This window comes from Martes martes (assembly GCF_963455335.1).
Source record: "Martes martes genome assembly, chromosome: 14".
Taxonomy (NCBI): domain Eukaryota; kingdom Metazoa; phylum Chordata; class Mammalia; order Carnivora; family Mustelidae; genus Martes; species Martes martes.
The window spans coordinates 77,046,798-77,066,256 of record NC_137902.1 but is presented as its reverse complement, the minus strand read 5'-3'; the positions used below and the strand labels follow the sequence as shown (position 1 = coordinate 77,066,256).

The window sequence follows — 19,459 nt, the reverse complement described above, 5'->3', positions numbered from 1 at the left end:
CTGTACAAGACTTCTACCTCCTTGATTAAATTGTTCCTGGTATTTTAATCTTTTGATGCAATTGTATGTGGGATTGCTGCCCTAATTTCTCTTTCTGACAGGTTATTATTTGTTGATAGCAATACAACAGATTTCTGTATATTGATTTTGTATCCTACAGCTTTATTGAATTATTAGTTCTCACCATTTGTTGGTGGAGAGTATTTTAGGATTTTCTATATACAGTATCCTGTCCTCATGCAAATAATAATAGTTTTACTTCTTTCTTTCCAATTTGTATGTCTTTTATTTCCCTTGCCTAATGGCTCTGACTAAGACTTCCAGTACTACATTGAATAAAAATGTCGTCCCACTTGTTTGTCTTTGCTTTTGCAAAATTCACTTTTGGAAGGAGTGGGCATCCTTGACTTATTCCTGATCTTAGAGGAGAAGTTTCTGCTGAAAAAATTTGCCAGTAGTTTTATGGGGATTTCCTTGGATATAACAAGTTGTTTTTTCTCTTGATGCTCTTAAGAGTCTCTTCTTGGCTCTAACTTTTGATATTGTAACTATAGTGTGCTGTGGTCTCTTTTGGTTCTTCTTAATGGGTTACTTTCCCCAGGCTAAGGAAGTTTTCAGCCATCCTCTCTGGAAGTAAGTTTTCTGTCACTTTCTTTTCTCCTTCTGGGGCCTTTGTGATGTGAATGTTAGTTGGCTTGGTATTATCCCCTAAGTCCCTTAAGCTATCTTCACTTTTTTTCATTTTTTGCTGCTGTGACTGGGTGAATTCCACTGCTCTGTCGTTAAGTTCAAGGATCCTCTCTTCAGCTCCATCTTGTCTGCTACTGAACCTCCTCGCATATTTTTTTCAGTTCAGTTGTATTTTTCAGCTCTTTGGAATTTTCTTATATTTCCTTTCTTTATTGAATTTCTCACTTTTCTTATCCATTTTTACCCTGAGTTGGGGCAGCATTTTTATGATTTCCTTTGTACTCCATATTGTTTGGTTAATATTTTTTTGCTGAGGTTTCATCTTGTTCTTTCATTTAGAACATATTCCTCTGTTTCTTCATTCTTCTTGACTTTCTGTATGTGTTTCTATGCATTAAATGAAACAGCTACCCCTCTCGGTCTTGAAGGAGTGGCCTCCTGTAGATGAACTTTACTGGTCAGGCCTGCCCTAGCTCTTGGCTGTGTCTCAAACCCTCATGATTGCCCAGGCAGTGTATTTTATTTTTAACGACTGACAGTAGCTGACGGAGGCTGGGCCAGTCAGTGACCCAAAAGGGAAGAAGAGCTTAGCACCTAGATTCAGGCTGACTGGGAAAGCTAGATCCTCAGGCAGCAGCTTTTTCAAAAATGCAAATGTATACAGTCACGTGGGATGGCAAGCATTAACCCTGTTGGCCCCAGAACAAGACGATCTGGGGGTGTCCCATGGGCAGCAGTTGTAAAGATCAGGACTCCAGATGAGTGTGCATGTTCCTTTCTGGGAGACAGCAGGGAGCTGTAGCAAGGCAAGGGGCGGAGGGGACGATGATGGCATCCCTCAACCTGTGTTCCCTGAGAATAGCTTCATGGCTCCTGGTGGTGTGCCCGACCTGAAGCTTGTCCCTGTGACACAAGCTCCAGGAGTAGCAAGGAGGCCTCTTTCATGGAAAGACAAGGGGTATGTTCCTGTCTGCCCCTTATGCAGTGCCCTGGAGTTGGTAGCCTGCCAAGAGCTGTTTCTCTGCTTGTTTGCAGTCTACTGGGACCCAGTGTAAGGGCCTATTTAGCCAGAGCGGCCCCATCTCGGTTGAACAGCCATTTTGTTGTTTATGGAGTAAAACTTAAATTGACCCTGCCCCACCCCCCCCAGGGGAACTTACTTAAAATCAAGTCTGGGAAACCAGTCCCAGGTAACAACCCAAATACAAGGGTGGGTCAGGCCAGGTGGAAAAATCCAATCAGTGGGGGCGCATACTGTCTCCTAGCTACCAAGGAGTGTGGTCCCCGCCTTTTGGGCGCCAATTCTCACCAAGGTGATAGGCTAGTGCAAATGTCTACTATGGGGTGAATTGTAGTTCAGTTGGCCACCTGTGTGTGGCCAGGCTCAACCACATGGCCTTTGCTCTATAAAAATTAGTCTGTGAGGCAGGGAGGGGTCGTTGTCCTCTCTGTAAGGGGCAGCCCCTATGGGTCTGTTTGACCGTTGGTCTGATTCTTGATGTTTGGCGCGAAATAAAGCTTTGCTTGACCTTCGCTTTGTATCAGTCTCGCTCCTTTGACCATGGACCCATTATTGGGGGACCCAACATTGGGGACCCAACACCAGGAACCCAAACCACCCTGCTCCCCAGAGCCGGGTGATCCAGCATTCACGCAAACCAGGGTACCCGACAGAGAAATGAGGCGCATATGAGATCTCCCCTCAGACAGATGCTGGTGATCTGCAATTTGGCAGAAGGAGGGTGGGAAGATAAAGCGCCCTCCAAGGTCTCAGGAGGGATGTACAGTCTGCCTTTAGCTTATTAATGAGAAGCCTGCCCCTCAGGGTACAGCTCTGTTGATATGCTAATAGGCCTCTTTCACAGAAAGAGGGAGCTCCTGGGTCTATGCAGCTTGCTGCGCCCTGGGAGGTGTTAGTTTTTAAGAACTCTGACCTCCATCCCTTATAATCCTGCAGGCCTCTGAGTTTAAGCCTCCCTGGCCACCCAAGCGAGGCACTGTAGAGGTGTTCCCTGTCTGCAGCCACAAAACCAGGGCCCCAGAGAAGAGTATACGCGCCTCTCGGCAAGATACCAGTTTACAGCAGCGAGGCGGAAGGAGAGCACAAAGGCTGTGCTCCGCGGCCTTCCTTCCCTGAGCGCAGCTCCACGGGCCCCTGGAAGTGTGTCACCCGGGAAGCCTGCGCCCAGCCCGAAGCACCTACACAAACACACAGGCCTCTTCTCGGAAACACCGGAAGGTGTTTCTAGCTGCTCTCGGTGCGGTATCCTGCGAGCAGTGGTCTGCCAAGAGCTCCTGTCTGCTTGTTAGAGTCTCATGGCAGCCAGGATCGCAAGTCCTCCAGATGTGGATGGAGGGTCCCCTGTGGCGATATGGGTGCTCCCAACCGCAGCAGAGGAACAGTGCGAAGACAGTACTCAGTGGCTGGAATGGAAACATAGTATACACCAGGGGTGGGGAAAGAAGAAGAAGAAAAAATTAAAAGGAAAAGGAAAAAAAGATGGTTACCCCCCACCCCCAAAACTGGCTTTCATCAGGACCTGGGAGAGCATGGATGAGCGAGCCGACAGACTGGAGAACAGAGATGGTGCCCGCTGGTGTTAGTGAGGCCGAGGAGAAATGGGAATATGGCAGCCTCCTTCCCTGGAGAGAGCCCAGTGGGCCCTTGCCCCTCGGCCCCATGCTTTGGAATTGGGAAATGAGTCTCTTTTACAGGAAGTCAGGGTGCTTTACAAGGGGCTGCTGCTGTGCTGGGCCCTGGGGAGGGTGAGTCTACTCAGACGTACTTTATGACCTTTTCTTTCCTTAGTTTACTACAGCCCCATAGGTCTTGTGAGCGGGAGCCCCACTGGTCTTAAAAGCCAAATGTTTTGAGGGCTCATTTCTCAGGTACTGGTATTTATAGTTGGGGTGCCCAATGTATGGTGCAAAGCCGTTTGCTCCTCAGGGAGAAACTCTGGGTTTTGAGTTTTCTTCCAGTTGTGGGGTATCATAGCTGGAGTGCAGTTTATGGCAAGACTGCTCAGCCTTTCCTGCTTGCTTGCATTTGTTTTCTGTCTCAGTTGGAGACAAGTAGGGGTCAATCCACCAACTGTAGGTTTTTTGTCCCAAAGGAAATTGTTCTATACATTGCTGTAGATTTGTTGTCTCCATGGGAGGAGGTGAGTTCAGGACCCTCCTATGTCATCATCTTGAAGTGGAACCCCAAACTTTAGTCTCACTTGTTCATGTAACAGAGAACATTCTATATGAGCATCCAAGGGATAAAGTAGTTTGGCTTACTATGGCTTGTTCATTTTTTAAAAATATTTTAAAAATTGGGGTGCCTGGGTCACTCAGTCTTTAAGAGTCTGCCTTTGGCTCAGGTCATGATTCCAGGGTCTGAGGGATTCCCCCACATTGGGCTCCCTGCTCAGCGGGGAGCCTGCTTCTCCCTCTCCTACTCCCCCTGCTTGTGTTCCCTTTCTCGCTGTCTCTCTCTGTCAAATAAAAAGTAAATAAATAAATCTTTTAAAAAAAAGATTTTTAAAAAATTTATTTATTTGAGAAAGAGCAGGAGCAGGGAGGGAGAAGCAGACCCCCCCACTGAGCAGGGAGCCCAATGTGGGGGAATCCCTCAGACCCTGGAATCATGACCTGAGCCAAAGGCAGACACTAAACTGACCGAGCCACCCAGCCACCCAATGGCTTACTCATTTTTTAACTTGTTACTCCTAGTTTGTATGGCATTTTTAAAATAATTTCTGAAATATTTATGTGAATAAAAATGATTTTGTTTATAATTTTAGATATACAGAAAAGTTGCAAAGAAAATGTAGAGAAAGTCTCTGTATAAGATTCACCCAGATCTCCCTAACATTTTATGTAACTATGACACATTTACCAAAAGCAAGAAATAGAATCTTCTAATCTAAATTACAGACTTTACCAGTTTTTCCACGAATGTCCTTTTTCTGTTCCAGGAACCAGTCCAAGCCACCACGTTGAATTTAATGAAATATATTTTGAAGAAGCTTGTGTTAGCATCGTATTTACTGACAGTTGTTAATACCATGACTAAAAACTCATCATTAGCTTCATGCTTATTTTGGACTGCTTTTTAGATTACCATATTGCGTATTGCTTTTGATTCAAATTTTTGCTAACTATAGAGACTTACTTAAGAGGAAGATTCAAAACCAGTGAAATCAAGGTAATCATCTCTAGGATTCCATCGCAGTTTTAACAAGGAGGGAAGCACAAGAATTGCTTGGATGAGAGGACCTTATATTGTCTGAGTACCTAGAGTAAGACGACAAAATAATTGGTGAGAAAAGAGAAAGTTTTAGGTGTTATTGCCAGAAGTTCAGTCTGAAAGTAAGACCAACCCACTCTCCGTCAGTCAGTGAAGGTTTTACACGAGGCAGGCACTGAGGAGATGTGAGAAATAAGAATGTTCCACAGTGGGGCGCCTGGGTGGCTCAGCAGGTTAAAGCCTCTGCCTTCGGCTCAGGTCATGATCCCAGGGTCCTGGGATCGAGCCCCACATCGGGCTCTCTGCTCAGCGGGGAGCCTGCTTCCCCCTCTCTCTCTGCCTGCCTCTCTGCCTTGTGATCTCTGTCAAATAAATAAATAAAATTAAAAAAAAAAAAAAAAAGAATGTTCCACAGTGGGTGACGCACGTGCCCGAATTGGGTTAGTTATCACTTCCTAGAAGTACACGGCCTACGGTTGAGCAGGTCCTAAAAAGTAGTGTAAATTCTGGATGTTTCCACTTTAGAAGGAAAAACGGGTCCGTTGGCCTCACGTCTGCCACTCTGTCACATCAGTTTGCAAAAATAACTCTTGGTCACCTAAAGTTTGCAGAAGACCTTAGTCCCTTGCCATATAATATTTTAACTTTTGTTTAAAATACTGAATACCCCATGAAGAAATTTTTTCCTGACTTGAGGAAAAATCAAGATTATTTTCTTCGAAATGGCATTTAGTTTTATTTTATTTTTACATATTTGTTTATTGAAGTAATCTCTACACCCAGGGTGGGGCTCAAACTCAGGATCCTGAGATCAAGAGTTGTGTGCTCCTCTGACTGAGCCAGCCAGGCGCCCCTGAAATGACCTTTTAGTGTTCCCGCAGTGGCCCCCGGCACTTGGCACCCTCTCAGGTTTTTGCAATGTGAGGCACCGTGCAGATGCTTGGCTTGAGCCCCGGGGAAATCCTGAAGCTCCACTGCTTCGAAACCGGAGTTGTAGGAGCCGACCAGGCCAGAAGTACGGTCGAGTCCCTCTAGCCTGGTGTCTTGAATGGCCCAAATGTATCAAGCTGCAAGTTAAAATAACCTGACTCCTCCTCACCACTTTCTCTCACACTCGTTCTGTGGGCGGCTGTTGTTGTTGTTATTGTGTTTTTTTAAGGTTTATGGTTTTAGATTTTGCATTGAGGTCTATAATCCTTTTTTTTTTTTTTTAAGTTTTTATTTACTTATTTGACAGAGAGAGAGACAGCAAAAGAGGGAACACAAGCAGGGGCAGTGGGAGAGGGAGCAGCAGGCTTCCCGCGGAGCAGGGACCGGTGCCATCCCAGGACCCTGGGATCATGACCTGAGTCAAAGGCAGATGCTTAACAACTGAGCCACCTAGAGGCCCCCTGTGGGCCTTTTCTTTTCTTTTCTTTTCTTTCTTTCCTTCCTTCCTTCCTTCCTCCTTTCTTTAAGATTTTATTCATTTATTTGACAGAGAGAGATCTCAAGTAGGCAGAGAGGTAGGCAAAGAGAGAGGGGGGAAACAAGTTCCCTGCTGAGCAGGGAACCTGATGTGGGGCTCGATCTCAGGGCCCTGAGATCATGACCTGAGCTGAAGGCAGAGGCTTAACCCACTGAGCTACCCAGGTGCCCCTTGTGGGCCATTTCTTGACCACTCTTTGAACGGGTCTTGTGCACTGGCCACTCTCAGATAACTCCATTCCTCAGGCACTTTGTCACAGGAGGAGTCCCACTCAGTCCCAGCACAGTGGTACACTAAACTCTTATGTGAAATCTCCCCTTGCCTTGGGGCTGGAAATGCCTCTGACATGAGGGTGGGCGGCCAGGTGTATGGTCTGCGCTTCTCTTCTGTCCGCCCACAGGATCCTTTACTTCCTCCTCCTTCCCCTCCTTCCCCTCAGCCCCTGGTGTCCTCAGGGGTGGAATGGACCAGTGCAAGGAAGGAGCATTGGGGGTGGAGGTGGGGGTTGATGGTGGAGAAGGTCTTCCTTCCTCCCAGGACACGTGTAATTCAGGACTGCACAGCGGAGCTGGGTCTGGTGGCATATTGTATTCTTTCTCTGATGAGTGGCCTTGGCCCGCCCATGCCTCTTCTCCCTCCCAGACCCTGTGCATCCTGTGGCCTCTGTCCATCCACCTTGGAATCACATCACCCTTTCAGACAGTGTCGTTGGGCAAGATTCCGTAGTCTTGCAGGAGCCTGTGTGAGAAACACGTATCTTTTTTGGTTATTCTGTGCCTTTCATACTTTCTAATACCCAGCTTCAGGAGACAGATGCCAAGCACTCCGGATGGCTCTCTAGAAGGCTCCTTGCTCACTTGGTATAAAGGATTCAGTGTCTCCCCTCTTCCGTCACAGCAGGAGTGGAAGGTGGAGATGCCAAGCACATGGGAAGTTCTCCAAAGTCTCACTTTTCACTTTCATCCCCTTTATGTCCTTGGGGTGGAAAGAGCTATTTGGTCTCCCCCTTTGCACATACTGAGTCTGGCACCTTGCTTTTGAAGCAGGGAGGCACCTGCCACTTACTGTCTTTTACCATCAGCTTTAGGACAAAAGAGAAACTGGACACAGGACAAAGTTCCAATTCAACGTCTTCTCAGTATCTTCAACGTGGTCATCTCTTCCGGTCACTTGTTCCTAGAGTAAACGTGTTTTAATGTTCTCTGAAATTTATACCCCTTAAGAGTCATTTGTCGAAAGGAATGAGTGAATTGGAAGTTAAGAACTGTGTTGTATATATATTTTTTCTTTTTTAATAAAATCCCTGTCATTTATTTCCCTGGTCGTTGTAGATATGTATGCAAAACTTAGTGACTATAGAATTTTTCCTTGGAAAATAAAAATAGAAACAGTCTGCCTTCAAGCACTCTGCCTGCTACAATGTGTCCTCTCTGGTGTAACCTAAAGGTCACTTCTGAAGTGTGAGCCAAGAGAGCGAAGTTAGGTTCTAATTGCCCTGGATTCTGGGTTCGTGAAGTTAATCACCAAGTAATAATCTTTTAAAATTCAGTGGTTGTAAGATTGGTAAAACAGCTGTACACTTAAGAAATCGTTGAAGAGGACTTTTCCCTTGATATGAATGCTTTGTCCAGGTTACTATTTAGCAATAAGAAGTCGTTGGCTCTTATCGTAAGCTTCATCTCAGATCCTACAGCAGAGAGTAATGACCAATTGATGTGACTTAATAACCAAAACTGGATCCTACCCTCTTCCTCTAAGTAAAAGAAACTAAAAACCAGACAGACATGAAGTAATCCACCGTCCTTTTTTTGTTATTAAGCATACAGAAAGAACGTGAAAATCCTTGAGAAACTGTCTTTAGAATTTGTTACATGTGAACGCTGAGTTGATTTTGTCCCTGCTCATTAGTGGGCAGCTTATTTTGGCCTTAAGTCACTGAGAATGATTGCTGTCCATCTGTTTCCGGTCCAGGGTCCTTGCACCGGGAATCAGCAGAGCTTGGCCCACAGCAGGCTGTGGGATGCGGTTGTGGGCTTTCTTCACGTATTTGCCCACATGCAGATGAAGCTGTCTCAGGTAAATCCTCCATCCTAAATGACAGATACAGTAATCATTGGCAAATCCAACATGCTTACCTTTGTTTGAATATGATCTTTCTTGGATCACTTCTTTATACATCTTTTATTTTATTCTCTACATATTTCTTAAAGATTTTATTTACTTTAGAGAGAGTGGTGTGGTGGGAGGGGGAGCAGAGGGAGAGGAAGAGAGAGATTCGCAAGCAGACTCCGTGCTGAGTGCAGAGCCCCGCGGGGGGCTCGATCTCATGACCCTGAGATCACGACCTCAGCCGTAATCAAGATTCAGATGATTAACCAACTGAGCCACCCAAGCACCCCTCTTTTACTCTATATTTTAAAAAGTTTTTAATTCAAGTATTTTATGCAAACTAAGAATAGGTAGGAGCCATTATTCAAATTGGAGAACAAAAGATATTAAGGAGTTGAATTTAATGGAGAAATAACACAGTGTACTCCTCAAACATTGTACATTTTACAGTCCCTCATAGACCCATACACTTCTCAGTGATTATTCACTAGAATTTTCCTCCTCCATCCAGGTGACTGAAAAAGGATTTGTAATCTGCAAATCCCTTGTTCAAGAGAAACAGTCTTCTTACTGAGTCATAAATGAGCAGCTGTTCTCAGTAGACGAGATTCACTCATCAACAGGACATTTAATTGTGCAGAAGTCAGAGAAAAAATTTGTAAGGATAAGCACATAAAGAACAGATTTACAGAAAAGAGTAAATAAGTCTCTTTGATGCGGTGAACCTTGATGACGGGTCCTGAGATCTGACATACCTGTCAGGGTGTGGGTGTTCACCCGGTGTCAGGTAGAGGAAAGACTGCAGGATTTAAGGCCAGACCATTGCCAGTTCTGTACAGTGTTTTCATTCACATGTCCCTACAGTATGCCTGCACCAGCTCCCTTTCCTCCTGTGAAGTAGGGACATTTGCACCCCCCCCCCCCCACCAGTGGCTACAAGCAGGAGCCTATTGCTAAAGCCAGGCATTGGTTAAAGTGGTGAGGACAGGTTTTCATCAGTAGTAACTATCACAGTAGGGAAATGTACGGAGGTGAGTGGGTGTTTTATTTTATTTTATTTTTTTTAAAGATTTTTTTTTAATTTATCTATTTGACGGATCACAAGTAGGCAGAGAGGCAGGCAGAGAGAGAGAAGGGAGGAAGCAGGCTCCCTGCTGAGCAGAGAGCCCGACGCAGGGCTCGATCCCAGGACCCTGGGATCATGACCTGAGCCGAAGGCAGAGGCTTTAATCCACTGAGCCACCCAGGCGCCCCTGAGTGGATGTTTTAAAGGGAGAATGAGGCACCAGGCATGGGGGCTGGGGGCAGTAGAGGTAGGAAGGGAGAGATCACAAAGGGTTGGTCAGTATAGATATGATTAGGCCAGCTGTGTCCACAGGTTGGCAATTACTGAAGTTCAGCCCCTACCCTCATACAGAGACAGGAGATGAGACCGGTCCCCCGGTGTCAGCAGGCACACACAGGACAATTTTTTGTTTGTTTTTTTAGCAGCCTTGAGTTTCCCCATGCAGTCCCTCTAAGGTGGGCTAGGGTCATCCTAGGGGATGCAGCCTTAAGCTGGTAGAGACGCTATTAGTATTTTGTTCAAGTCTTTGAGCCCCAGATTACACCCTGGTTGAAAAGAGGACTCAGAAGAGCCTGGCTTGAGTTTTGTCAACATCTAATTATTGGTGACTTCCACCAAATAAGGAAATAACATGATTCTTTCATCTGATCACTAGTGGCGTTTTAGTAAATAAAGGAAACCAACATGAACCAAATCTATACACTTTCAAGAGAGTTCTTATTCTAGTGTAGTTCCATCATTTTATTAACATGTGGTGCTTCTTAGTAGTCATTCAGTTTGTAGACCTAGCCAAGGGAACACTATTTAGAAAGTCTCATTCTTCCAGCCTTATATTTAGCAAAATCTAAATGAATAAAAGGACTGCCTTGTATACTTTTTAAAAAAGAAAGCCTAGTTTCAAAGTAGAAGAAAATTTGGTGATTCACAATGCCGTAATGTTGTTGTAAATACATTCTGTGTTTCAAGACACGGAATCTAAGCAGTTGATGTTCGGACACAATATATCTTTGTAACAAAGAATCTTTTTCATGGCAAAAAATCAAAAGCAAACACAAACAAACAAAAAAACCCAGAAAATCTTAACCAGAGAAATATCAGGGTGTTGAATAAAATTGGTAAACAAGACACATTATACATTGTTCGTATAGGTGTTACTTGGTTACATTTTTGTGAGATTGATATAAATTTATGTCATGTCACTGTTTCGCCTATTTTTCCTGGATAAGTTAATTCTTACAAAACATATAACATTTTTGTGTAATAAGTTAGGAAGAAGGAAAAACAAATTCAGTCTTCAAGTAAAAGAAAGATGTCCGATGTGTGGAGGCACCCGAGTCTTCCATGCTGCTGGAGAATCTGCTTCTGCTTTCATCCTTCTGTTAGACTTACTCATTGTCCTCACACATACTTTAATAAGATGAGATACAATCAGTAGTAAGTACTAATTCTGAAGTGTATCTCTTTGTAATAAGCTACATAGTCACACTTGGCCTTTCTTTTATTCCGTGATCCCAGAAAGTGTTTACGATGGGTGAAGCAGTACTCTTCGTGAGAATAAGTATGCCCTTCCTGCTACATAATTTTCTCATATTATCTCAAATGCAGAAATATGCTATGTATTTTATATATATGATGCATGATGTGTTCTATGTTAATATAACCCATGTTAATGTTTTCAGGATTCCAGTCAAATTGAGCTCTTAAAAGAATTAATGGATCTTCAGAAAGATATGGTGGTCATGTTGCTGTCCATGTTAGAAGGTAATCTTGATTTATATTTTCAAGTACCTGTTATTCTTTTATTTCAAGGATCAATAGGTGCTTGCTTGTGAAGTCCACCTGCCACAGAGAATAAAATATCAACACTGAGATATGACAGATACCGTGGATTTATCGCTGGCTTTATTACTGCTTTCTTCAAGTTCTCTTTTTAAAAAGAGGTATCTTGCTTATCTCGGTTTATATAGCGATGGGATGAAACCAGTAGTAATGTTTAGAGACACTTCTCCTAAAGAATACACTCTCCAGACATATAGTACATAACGATTTTATTCATTTGCTAGTCTGTGATCAGTGGGGACTACGGGCATTTGAATAACTCCAACTGTGTAAACCACCGCGTTGAGCTGGCTGCACTGTGACTCTCGGGGGGTTATTCACATCCTGCAGGAGGAGGAGGACAGAGGCCATCAGCCCACACAGCAGCCACTGGTGGCAGTCTCGTGCTCCCACCATGTGCCTCCCTCAGCGCTCATCTCTGTCTTTTCTCTTTCCAGCTTGTCTTTCTCTGCTACTGCATTTCTCTTCTGTGTCATGCAGTAATAAGCATGGTGGTCAAGAGCTTGGGTTCAAATCCCCAGTTCCCTATTTCCTAGCGACTAGTGCAACCCTTGCACTAGTTAGTCCTTCTCCACTTCCTCCCCGTGAATGGAGGTGATGACAGAGGGAATGTGAGAAGTCCGTGAAATCACGTGAATAGGACCAAAGCCATTAAAAAACCGTTTGCTTTTGTTGCTTATCCTTCTTTCTTGAATCCCTCCTAATTTTTCTCTGGTTCTTAGTCTGTCGTGCTTTGCATAACTGCAGGAGGCATGCCGTGTGCTAGAACTTCAAAGATGCAGAAACCCTTAGGTGGCAGTCATTATATAGCCTCTGAGTCCATGACGTCACATCAAATTTTAGTCTGGATGACAGTAAAGACAAGCAGAAAAACAGTAGGAGCAGCAACGATTGCCCTCGTGACAACGTAAATTCACCCACTGTCACGTATCAGTTCATCTAATCCTCATGCCAGGGTGACGAGTTTGATAGTATCATTATCGTTATTTAGCACATGAGGAAACTGAGGCACCAACATCTGCCCAGTTGCTCAGCTAGTAGATGGTGGAGCCTGGATTCAAACCCAACAGTGCGGCTCCTGAGCCCATGCTCAGTGTTTACTGTGGCACGAGGGGACGCCAGCAGACCTCACCACGTGTCTTTATTCTGTTTCTGTCTTGATGTTACACTGCACATTCTGTTCGAGGAGTAAGAGCGTTCTGTGTGACTCTATAATTTAGGATACTATCTAATTTTCTCAAGCTTATCAGTAATCTCCCATTTTCTGACAATAAATATTCTGGACCATGAAGAAACGTAGGGAGAGGGCTTTACATTGTAAACCAGAAAGAGCATATAATTTGCTTTCAGAGGATCTGTTTGAAGTCCTGGCACTCGCCCCCACTAATCCTGTCGCAACGGGCACATTGATTTAGCCTTGCTAAACTTCACTTTCCTCAATAGTAAAGTCAGAATTGATGAAAAAGTACCTGCCTTACGGAACTACGAACATTAAATAGGGTTTTGTCTTCAAGTAGTGATTTTTCAATCTTTTTTTTTTTAAAAGATTTTATTTATTTATTTGACAGAGAGAGACAGTGAGAGAGGGAACACAAGCAGGGGGAGTGGGAGAGGGAGAAGCAGGGGGAGTGGGAGAGGGAGAAGCAGGCTCCCCGCTGAGCAGAGAGCCCGATGCAGGGCTTGATCCCAGGACCCTGAGATAATGACCTGAGCCGAAGGCAGAGGCTTAACCCACTGAGCCACCCAGGTGCCCCCTCTGTGATTTTTCAATCTTAAAAAGCTGTCCAGATGCTCATCTTTATTATTAACATGAAACTGGACTTCAGTTTCTGGCTTTAGGATATAAATGTCTCCCCATTTTCTCTATTCGAGAACATGTTGCTTTCTTGATTGATTTGAAGGGAAAAAAAAAAGTTTTTGTTCAAATATTGCTGTATTCCTGTTAGTCTAACCACTTTGCAAATACGGTTTTGCATGTGTTTATGTAATCCCTCCTTTAAAGTAGAGTTTGCAAATCACTGTCCCTCTTTTCCTGAGACGTCATGCAGTGGAAGATAAACAAGGAGCCATCCTTGATTCAGATGTCATGTAAGATTTATATTGTCCTTTTTTTCTGTAGACACTGACTTTATCAAAAATGTTGCCTTTGAACACATGCAATTCTTGCCCACCAGGAAATGTCGTCAATGGAACCATCGGCAAGCAGATGGTCGACATGCTCGTGGAATCTTCCAACAACGTGGAGATGATTCTCAAGTTTTTTGACATGTTCTTAAAACTAAAGGATTTGACATCTTCTGACACATTTAAGGAATATGATCCCGATGGCAAGGGAGTCATTTCCAAGAGGGACTTCCATAAAGCGATGGAGAGCCATAAGCACTACACGCAGTCCGAAACCGAGTTTCTTTTGTCCTGCGCGGAGACCGATGAAAACGAGACCCTCGACTATGAAGAGTTCGTCAAACGGTTCCACGAGCCCGCGAAGGACATTGGCTTCAACGTCGCCGTTCTCCTGACCAACCTGTCTGAACACATGCCCAACGACACCCGGCTGCAGACCTTCCTGGAGCTGGCCGAGAGCGTGCTCAACTACTTCCAGCCCTTCCTGGGCCGCATCGAGATCATGGGAAGCGCCAAGCGCATCGAGCGGGTCTATTTCGAGATCAGCGAGTCCAGCCGCACGCAGTGGGAGAAGCCCCAGGTCAAGGAGTCCAAACGGCAGTTCATATTCGATGTGGTCAACGAAGGGGGAGAGAAGGAGAAGATGGAGCTCTTCGTCAACTTCTGCGAGGACACCATCTTCGAGATGCAGCTGGCGGCGCAGATCTCAGAGTCGGATCTGAACGAGAGGTCGGCGAACAAGGACGAGAGCGAGAAGGAGAAGCCGGAAGAGCAGGGGCCCGGGATGGGCTTCTTCTCCGTCCTGACGGTCACGTCGGCCCTGCTGGCTCTCAGGCACAATGTCTTGACCCTCATGCGAATGCTCAGCCTGAAGAGCCTGAAGAAACAGATGAAGAAGGTGAAGAAGATGACCGTGAAGGACATGGTCACCGCCGCTTTTTCGTCCTACTGGAGCGTCTTCATGAGCCTCCTGCACTTCGTGGCCAGCGTTTCCAGAGGCTTCTTCCGCATCGTCTGCAGCCTGCTGCTGGGGGGCAGCCTGGTAGAAGGAGCGAAGAAGATCAGGGTGGCGGAGCTCTTAGCTAACATGCCGGACCCCACTCAGGACGAGGTGAGGGGGGACGGCGAGGAGGGGGACAGGAAGCCCATGGAGGCCGCCCTGCCCTCGGAAGACCTCACAGACCTGAAGGAACTGACGGAGGAAAGCGACCTCCTTTCGGACATATTCGGCTTGGATCTGAAGAGAGAAGGAGGACAGTACAAACTCATTCCTCATAACCCGAACGCTGGCCTCAGTGACCTCATGAGCAACCCGGTCCCCATCCCCGACGTGCAGGAAAAATTCCAGGTAATGGGCTCTAAGTCACCGTAGCCGTCTGGCTGCCGGGTGGGTGTGAAAAATGAACTCCGCACCCGTTGTCCGGCTGGCGCCGGAGCGCTCTTACACACGTGCTTGACCTTCCAAAGGGAGGCGCTCGGCAACGCCGGCCTTGTTAAGATTCTTTACAAATGACTGAAGTGTCTTAAACTGTTGAGGTGTAAGCTCAAGTTCCCACCCTGACGACAGCCGTCAGCGGAGGGATCATCCCATCCACACATATCTCATGAGTCTTTACCGTGTGCCTAACGCCACTGGGTGTCACAGCGCATCCAAGGAAACAGAAGATGTGACCACGGCTTTCAGGCCGCCTTAGAGAGTTTGTGAGAAAGATTCGCTGACACTCACGAAAAAACTGGGAAACCAGTGAGTGCTCAACAGTGTAGACAGACTGTAGGGTCACAAACGTTGAGAAAGCAGAGACATCACTGTGGTTGGGAGTAGTTCGGTAAAACTTAAAGGGTGAGGAACGTTTGAGTAGGGGGATGAGGTGAGGAAGGTACTTCTGATGGACGAAAAGAAAGCGAGGAGGAGCCCGGCACAGCTGGCGGGGAGGGCCGCGTGCGGAGGAGGCTGAGGATTCAGACCGGCAGAGTGAAGGGCTTGTGTGGGAAGCGGGTCTGTTCTGCGGGTTCTGATCCGGCTCGTGGCCACAGGGTTCTCTCAACTCATGCAGAGGTGACGTGTGATCCTGCTTTTCTTTCTTCTCCCCCTTGGCTCATTCAAGGAACAGAAGGTGAAAGAGGAAGAAAAGGAGGAAAAAGAAGAAAACAAATCTGAACCCGAAAAGGCCGAGTATGTGTCTTTTCTGTATACTTCCCTTTGTTTCAGTCAGTCTCTGTTGCTTGCTCTCCCTCCCTTCTGAGGCCGTGCTGGTCAGTTCATGCTACACGACAAAGTCCACCATCCCAGAGGAGAGGCTCTGTGGCCCTGGGGGGGCGTGAGGACCCCTCGGGCTGCCACGCCATCTCTTCCTCCTTGTTCCGTGAGGATTCTGTTTATGGACGACTCCGGGGATTTTGTGTAACGCTGTCCACAGGGCACCGACTGCTTCAGTTCTGTGCCTAAAACCATGCACACGCTCCTGTCCTTGTACGCTGGGGAGGAGAGGAGACAAATGTTCTAACGCCATTGCACGCAGTTTTTGCAGTGACATCCCTCAGAGCGTGGCCCCAGAGCCACACGCATAAAAACCGCCTGGTGAATTTGTTAAAACAAAGATCCATCCCTGGGCCCCACTGCAGAGATCCCTAATACGGCAGGTCTGGTGCGGGACCCAGAAATCTTCAGTCCCCCCTCCCACATTCCTGGTGCTACAGAGCAGTAAAAAATAAAGATCTGAGTGCAAATCAATAAAAATGGATCACTTCCTCATAACCCTGGCTTTCTGTTAACCATTGAAACCTACATCTTTCCCCCAGTTCAGATTGTTTCATGTGCGTACTTTTAAAAATCAGCGAAGTCAAATTTGAAGTGCCCATAAGAGCCACTGTGCTCCCACAGCACTTGTATTTTTCCCTTCATTGTTATTTTCTTTGACTATTCTTTATAGTCGGCTCTATTTATAGATCCTTCTTGGTTGTAAAAATGGCCACGTTAATGACTGTTTTAGTGAAATGAAACAGCATGACAGTCATTTTAGGGATAAATTTTCCATGTTAAAAAGGATGTTAGGTAGACCTCATACAGGTTAAGTATGAGTTATGTATACGTGACTACCCATAAAAATACTTTCATGAAGGATTGTGGTATTTTGCACCCAGAACGGGTGTAGGTGTCAAATTTCAGTGCTTCTAACTCTATAATTGTCTGCAAAATGAATATCTTGACATGCTTTATACATGTGAACAGCCAAATGCATATGCCTCTGATTTTAAGTCCCAACGGCTGGTCAGTGTTAAAACTGAACATTAAAATTGTAATTTAAAAAGAAGGTTGTTTGAAAGTCACCGCAAAAAAAAATGTCATTGATACTCTTTTTACTTAAATGTTTTTATTGCACAACTGGAAGGTTATGCACTACATATGGCTATAAAGACACTTCAAGCCTATAAAATGTCCTTTAGATTTGAACTTCACAGGATTGTCCATCTACGGGGGACAGGCAAAGGCAGGAAATCCTAGCCCTCATTCTAAAATTCTGAATATCATAATGGACTGGAAGAGGAACCAGTTTTCAACGGTGATACTTTGATTTAAATACTTACTCGTTTGTATAATTTGGCACAAACTTGTTACCTCTTTAGTTTCTGGTTGGCTTATATTTCATTCATTTGTGTTTGTAGGGGAGAAGATGGAGAAAAAGAAGAAAAAGCCAAAGAAGAGAAGAGTAAACAGAAGTTGAGGCAGCTCCACACACACAGATATGGAGAGCCAGAAGTTCCTGAGTCAGCGTTCTGGAAGAAAATCATAGCATATCAACAGAAACTTCTAGTAAGATGTTTTAGAGTGAATGTTGTTATTGGTAGGTTGTGAGACCATAATAATTCAGGCCCAGTAAATATTCGTTGATCTTTTCTTGCGTGGCAATCAGGGGACCGAGTCAGTCCTACAAGTATGTTATATTTGCTCACCTGAGTGTGTTCATATTTTATAATAAATGCCTACGGTCCACTGCTCCCTGTCATCAAACCATAATCTGCACACATGTCCACGTTACCTGAGACCATCTGATATAGTGACGGCCAACAGAGGGCAACCAGTGTCTTCCCACAAAGACTTTAGGGCAGATTAATAAATATACTCTGTGGGCCATTGTGTGAGGGTCTGCGGTGCATGAAAGCAAAACACGACTGTAAGGGTACAAGTGATTCATATTGCTGTTCCGGAACTGGGTTCATCAGGTTTTCCTAGAACATCACTTTTTTATTAAAAGCCCAGTTACAAAAACATTACAGTAGTGAGCCAGCTTCCTCCTGATAAGAAGGCCTATTCAAAGTTACTCTTTAAATAGAAAGGAGGAAAAGAGGGAATGAAAAAAGAGAGGACATTTATGTAGTGTCCTATATATTTTGCAGAAATCCTCCCCAAATAAAATGCATATTCATATTTGAAAACCCAAGAAAGGAGGTGTAGTTCTCTGTTCATATTCATACAAGATGGAATTCATAAAAATTTTGGTTGAAAGGCCTTTTATTATAATAATATATACAGTTTTTTAATGTAATAATATATATAGTTTTTTAAGGCAGGAAAATGTTGGGAGGTAAATGTGCAGAATAAACCTACAGGAGGTGCTAACCAATAATGTCAGACCTAGAAACCAAGGCCAACGTTCTTTGTAATAACACCGTTTGAAAGTCAAAATCATATTTAATATTTTACAGCCTTTGCAAAATCAAAAATGGACAGGAACACAGTATATTCTAGCCCTTCACCTATAAAGAAATGGATTGTCCTCAGTAATTATATATTCTACCTGCTTATATGTAAATATTATACGTTCTTATATCATTTATGCAAACATTTTAATGAATAGTTTCAACTATATCTTCTTAAATTATCTTGTATTTTCCCTATATCATTTAGTACAAAGTATCCCAAACGTAAACGTTTTGTAGATACCCCTGGATAATCACAGATTTTCAGTGTTGTGATAGTTGCCATGGTGACAGGGGTAGCATCAGTGGTAGGGCAGGAGGTTGAAAGGGCTGACCGACAACCTCCATAGCCCCAGTGGGCTCCTGAAGACTGCATTTAGCTACAGTCACGCAGAGCAAGTCAGTGAGGTCTTCTTACGTCGTCTGTCTCAGCATCACGTGTTCTCTGTTTTCCTGCTTCTCTTTCCAATATGACTTTCTCTCCCCACCATTTGGCCTACACAAGACTAATCACAGCCACATCAGGCCACCCGAGGCCCCCTGTCCTTCAGGTCTTTGTGACCTGCCAGCTCAGATAACCAAGGCTACAGCCTCTGTGACCCAGTTCCAGCCTTTTGCAAGGAGAACCAATGTGACTAGTCTGTGGCGGGCTGCCTTAGTCCCTATGCCATGGCAGTAAAGGTAGGGTCCTGGGTGGGAGATGACGCCACCCATACGGGGTGTGTACATGGAGACTGATAATGGGGCACGTTGTCATCTTGATAGGACCTGTCATGAGAAAGCCCCTGGCATATCCTCTTGGACGCCTCGTTGACATCTCCCACTTCATAGTAAAACAGAGACTTGATATTTCCCCATCGCCCTTTTCCTTAAACCTACTTCTCCTCTGGGTGTTTTTTCCAGTCGTTAAATGGCACCAACCATGGAACTCATTAGTTGCTTTGACCCCAAATCCAGAAGTTACTATATCTGAGTCCTTTCTTTCTTGCCTCCCTCAAATCCAATCCAGCGGGAATTCTTTCCAGTTCTGTCTTCCATGTATAGCCAGTCTGCTCCGTTCTTCCATGTGCAAAGCTCCCCCTAGGCCAGGCCACCCCACCAGCATCATCCCCTCCTGCGCTCCTGTGGTAGCTCTGATTAGTCCCCTTGCTTCCACTCGCCTCCTATCTGTCTCCCGCACAGCAACTGGAATAATCTTTCCAAATTATAATCTGGTCATATCAAGCCCTCT

General features: G+C 45.0%; 1 protein-coding gene across 1 annotated transcript in view; it reads left to right on the top strand.

The window, feature by feature from the left end:
• RYR2 (ryanodine receptor 2) overlaps positions 1-19,459 on the top strand; it is a gene marked incomplete at its 5' end in the record, with an annotated part of 631,749 nt that overhangs the window by 574,846 nt on the left and 37,444 nt on the right. The window contains 5 exons of the mRNA XM_080822946.1: positions 8,364-8,468; positions 11,247-11,328; positions 13,581-14,878; positions 15,636-15,703; positions 17,194-17,341. Of these exons, the coding sequence (XP_080679072.1) occupies positions 8,364-8,468; positions 11,247-11,328; positions 13,581-14,878; positions 15,636-15,703; positions 17,194-17,341 (1,701 nt within the window). The remainder of the gene's footprint in view (positions 1-8,363; positions 8,469-11,246; positions 11,329-13,580; positions 14,879-15,635; positions 15,704-17,193; positions 17,342-19,459) is intronic.